This window comes from Chenopodium album, chromosome 27 (assembly GCF_948465745.1).
Source record: "Chenopodium album chromosome 27, dcCheAlbu1.1, whole genome shotgun sequence".
In the NCBI taxonomy this organism is placed as follows: Eukaryota; Viridiplantae; Streptophyta; class Magnoliopsida; order Caryophyllales; family Amaranthaceae; genus Chenopodium; species Chenopodium album.
The window spans coordinates 8,873,268-8,878,321 of NC_137860.1; the positions used below are offsets into that span (position 1 = coordinate 8,873,268).

General features: G+C 39.7%; 1 protein-coding gene across 2 annotated transcripts; it reads left to right on the forward strand.

Annotated features, from left to right (window-relative positions):
* Positions 1-5,054, forward strand: LOC145620285 (pentatricopeptide repeat-containing protein At3g49240, mitochondrial-like). 2 transcript variants are annotated; one of them, XM_081674930.1, is made up of 2 exons: positions 1-1,976; positions 5,012-5,054. In XM_081674930.1, exon 1 carries the CDS (start codon positions 16-18, stop codon positions 1,945-1,947), a length of 1,932 nt encoding a protein of 643 aa, XP_081531056.1. In that variant the 5' UTR covers positions 1-15; the 3' UTR covers positions 1,948-1,976; positions 5,012-5,054. The 2 variants fall into 2 exon arrangements, with proteins under 2 accessions (XP_081531056.1, XP_081531055.1); XM_081674929.1 differs by lacking the exon at positions 5,012-5,054 and adding an exon at positions 4,776-4,987.

A 5,054-nucleotide genomic window follows, 5' to 3' on the forward strand; every position in this document is an offset into this window, starting at 1 on the left:
ACTCTTACCACAAAAATGGCATTCTCCAAACCCTCCTCATTTCTCCACCACCTCAAAACCCTCCCATTCCACCACCACCACCGCATACTCCGGCGCCAACCCCCAATCTCCCTCTCCTTCCGCCTCCTCTCCTTCGCAACACCCGACGACATCGCCGCCGAGCGCCGCAAACGCAAGCGCCAGCTCCGTATGCAACCCCCCATATCTCCTACTCGCCACAACAACAACCAACAACGGAAATCCCCTGTTTCAAACCCTAACCCTAATTCCCCCAAAATCCCTGATCATGTCTTCCTTCTCACTGGTAATCGCCTCAATTTGCACAACAAGATTCTCAAGCTTATTCGCGAGAATGACCTTGATGAAGCTGCTTTGTACACTCGTCATTCTGTTTACTCCAATTGTAGGCCTACTATTTTCACTTGCAATGCCGTTTTGTCTGCGCTTTTGCGTCAATCCAGGTACTCTGATTTCTTGTCGCTTCATAGGTTTATTACTCAGGCTGGAATTGCTTCCAATTTGATTACTTATAATTTGTTGATTACTTTGTATTGTGAGTGTCGGAAAGTTGATACTGCTTTAGAGCATTATAAGAGGTTGATTGAGGATGCCCCTTTCGAGCCGTCGAAGGCTACCTACAGGGTTTTGGTTAAGGGGTTGGTGGATAATGGGAGGGTTGATAAGGGGGTTGAGGTTAAGGATGAGATGCTGTCGAAAGGGTTCGAGGCGGATGAGGTTGTTTATGGGTATTTGATGAATGGGTTTGCTAAGGATAAGGATGGGGATAAGGTTTTTGAGCTTTATGAAGAGTTGGGGGAGAAATTAGGTGGGGAGGTGACCAAGGGGATTGTGTTCGGGCCGTTGATGAAAGGGTATTTTTTGAAGGGAATGGAGGATAAGGCGATGGAGACGTTTGAGGAGATAATGGGGGAGAATTCGAAGGTTAAGATGGATGATACGGCGTATAATTTGGTTCTTGATGCGTTTTGTAAGAATGGCAAGTTTGAGGAGGCGTTGAAGTTGTTTGAGAGGATGAAGAACATGCATAATCCGCCATGGTTGTTGACTGTGAATCTAGGAAGTTATAATGTGATGGTAGAGGGGTATTTCTTGGAAGGGAGGTATAAGGAAGCGGTTGATGTTTTTATGAGTATGGGTGAGAAGAATTGTAATCCTGATATTATATCGTTTAATAATTTGATTGAGCTGTTGTGTAACCATGATTTGCTTCCTGAAGCGGAAGAATTGTGTGGAAGGATGAGTGACAAGGGAGTTAGTCCGGATGAGGTGACTTATGGCTTGTTGATGGGTACGTGCTTGAAGGAGAATCGGCATGATGATGCAGCTCGGTATTTTACGAAAATGGTTGATGAGAATTTAAGACCTAATTTGTCTACTTACAACAAGCTGGTTGAAGGGTTGGTTCAAGTAGGAAAGATTGATGAAGCTAAGTCGTTTTTCGACTTGATGGTTCAAAAGCTCAAGTTCAATTATGCTAGTTATGAGTTTATGTTCAAGGCTTTGTGTGATGTTGGAAGAGTTGATGATGTGCTCAAGATTGTCAGTGATATTTTGGATGATGGGAGTATTGACCTTAATAAAGACATGCGGGAAATTGTCAAAGATGGATTGAAAAGGGAAGCGCGAGAGGAGGAGGAACTGGACAGGTTGATTGAGCAAAAGGAAAAGGAGAAGGAAGAAGCTAAGAGAAGGGAAATTGAAGAAGCAGAAAGGGCCAAGGCCAGTGCGAAAGCTGCAGTTGCTTCTTTACTTCCTTCTAAGTTATTTGGAAACAAAGAAGACAGCAATGAGTCTGCAGTGCTTTCTGGAATTACTGATACAGTGTCAAATGATGAAACACAAGCCAGTGGAGAAATTGTACCAGAAGGCAATACAGCAGATGAATCTGGGTCCAAAAGTCTTGACTCTGAACAGGCAATAGCTTGATCTTCATGTAATCCGCGACTGCAAAAAAGGTCTTTCTTGGCTTCCTTTTTATGACACTGCCATATAAAATCATAGCCTTTTCTGTAATATGTTATAACTCAGATTTGTTAGCTTTTTTTCTCACCAAATGATGATCTGATAGTTTTTATGTCATTTGGCTAGTTTATGATATTAGCTATAAACCTGATTGCAACTCACTGACTAACGCTTTCCTGGTAATCTCATTCAGACTGCTTTACTATCAAACTTTATATGCTAAATTCATGCTGCTGTTCTTGGCTCGTACCTTCAGTTTGAAAGTTGATTGTCTATTCACAATTCATTATTTTTCTTTTTGGCTGAGGCATATTTAATTACTTATGAAACATAGTGATTCATGGAAAACTTTCGAAATTGAAATGAATTGAAGTGATTGTGTGGCAAGCTATGGAGACTAGGAGAGTTCATCTAGTAATAAAATCCATCCTTCTCATCCCTGAGCCCCTCTATTCTGACCAAAAGAGAATTGTTTGGGGTTATACTTTAGGCAAGGCATCCGGCTGGTAGCAGCTACAGGAAAGGTCACCATTTTTTAAATTCTTGCTGGTATTTGTAGTGAGAAGTAATTAGAACTTTTGATTGTTTAGACGCCTGATGTGCATGTTGATTTAATAAGGTCGGGTTCTCATCGAGCACAACATACTGATGTGTATGTTCTTTCTGGTAGAGTGATTAGGGACCGTAATGAATAAATAGAAAGTACTTAAAATTACATTGTACTTCTGTTTTGGCCCTTTTTCGATGATATGCTGATAAGTGACCCTAATGAATACGTGGAAAATACTAAAATTACATTATAAAAATACTTTATTCTGTTTTGGCCCTTTTGGGTGACATGGTGTTGGTGAGTTGATGAGGTTCATTTAAGTTAAATGAGAACTTATTGCAGTCATACTTGATGCATACTTCAAATCTTAAAGCATAGGCTAAATTGCCAACTAAAGTTTTATTGATTTCAAACCATATTAAGGGTGGGTTTCTTAAGTGGTTGAATTGCCTCTTGAAGTTATGGAACGATTTTGGGTGTTATTTGTGCTTAATTGAAGGATGGTGAACAAGGTTCTTTATGGAAATTGGGTATTGCTAGCATTCTTTGCAAGTATCACTATAGTCCAACTTTTGATTCAGTTTGTAATTTTGCATGAAGTGAGCATATTGGGCACCAGAAGAGTGTTATGACAAAATACTATAAAGATAAGGGTTATTTGGGTTCACAATATGAGGAGCTTGTAGAACAATCTAGAGTTTGTTAGGCAGGAATCCTCTATAAATAAAGCCGAGGGAGAGCGTAACTGTGATGAATGATGATGATTATGTTAACCTATATCTTAGTTTTTGTAATTTTTCAACCTTATCAATCAGTATACGTAGTATCACTGTTAAAATCAGTAATTTCTTGCTTATATCACCATAAACGGCAGTAAACTAAGGAAGAAGATTTAAAAAAAAGAAGATGGTTTTACTAGGATGCATAGTACAGTAAATGTGAAAGATAGTTCTACTTTAGAGAGGTGGATTCTCTCCCAAGTACGAGCTTTCAAGTGGCTTTTTCTCCCACTAAACAGTTAGATCTCTCCTCTATATATAGAGAAACTAACTTGCTTACAATTCCTCTGGGCTCAGGGTACTACTAAGTACTAACCAACTTAGTGTAGCATTCCTAGACTACCCTTCCACTCCGTTAGTTCACAACAATACCTGCCACCCAAACTTCCACCTTGTCCTCAAGGTGAATTGTAATCAGCAGCTTTCTTTTGGACTTGACAGTTTAGGGTAGTGTTCTGCTTCAAGAACTGACTGAATGAAGGGTCTGTATTAGTGCAAGTTGTAGCTCCTCATTGGTGAGTGTTGGGTTGAGTGCAAGTGACCCATATCCAAAAGCAAAGTGCAGCAATTCATTGTGCCAGGAAATCATGGTTCGGGTGAAGTGGGTAGTAATTTTATTGAGATTGTAAGGTTGGGGCTTAAGAGAATTCAAGGAAAATCTTGGCAGTCAATAACAAAGAGGTTATTTCATCTTGATGCTCTCTTGCCCTCTTATCTCCCCTTAAGCTGCACTCCTACGCTACATGTCTTCATCTCCCCCCCCCCCCCCCCCCCCCCCCCTCCTTTCTCAATCCTGTAATTGACTACTTTCTTCTGATAACACTCCCTCCTTTAACAGCTACAACACTTTACCTTGTATGAGTGTTTGAAATAGTTTTTGCTCTCTCATTCTCTCCCCCCTCACGTGGGCTCCATTTCTTTTTCTATCTCACTCTGTCTCTCTCTGATCATCATCATCAACATACGTAATTCTTCTGGAATGTGGAAAGTTTGTATCTAAGGTAAAACAAAAGGCTTGTTTGACCATAATTTATTAGAAATAATTCTTGCATATCTGGTGTGTTGACTAGGTTTATTGCTTGGTTTGTCCATACTATTTTGTTGGTTAGCGACATGATTTTTATTTTTTTGGTTAATAAATAGGCTGGCTGTTTCTTCTGCTAAAGTGTCTGTGTTTACTAGGAGAGCCTAGGATCTATGCAGATGTACTCATGTTGTCATGTCTGACAGTGGTGGTCAGATCTGAGTGACAAAGATGATTCAGTTTTAATTTTTGCTGATATAAGGTTCCCATTCTAGGTATGTCTTGAATGAATTTTTGCTGGACACTCACTCTTCTTTTGTCACAGCAATATATTGTCCCAGACTCCATATTCTCATTTCTAGTAGTTCTAATTCTACCTTTGGTTTATGCGTCTGGGTGACTCTTACTGTTTGAAAATGGTGTGTATTGTGTGTAACAGGTTACCTAAATAGTGGAACTGGCACTGTTTAGTAGCATTGTGAGACAATGTGCCCTATAAGAGATGTCACAAAAGGTCAATTTGCTGGTCTCTTGATGAAGTTGGGTTGATGTGGTTATTAAGAGTATACAAAAGATTGAAATGATCTGTGTAAACAAAACCACCCAATGCCCCTTTCATTTATTTATTAATTCTTTTGCGCTGGCTTTGATCAATATGTGTAAACAAAATTACAGATTGTTAACAGAAGACGAATCGACAACATTAAAATACTTCGTA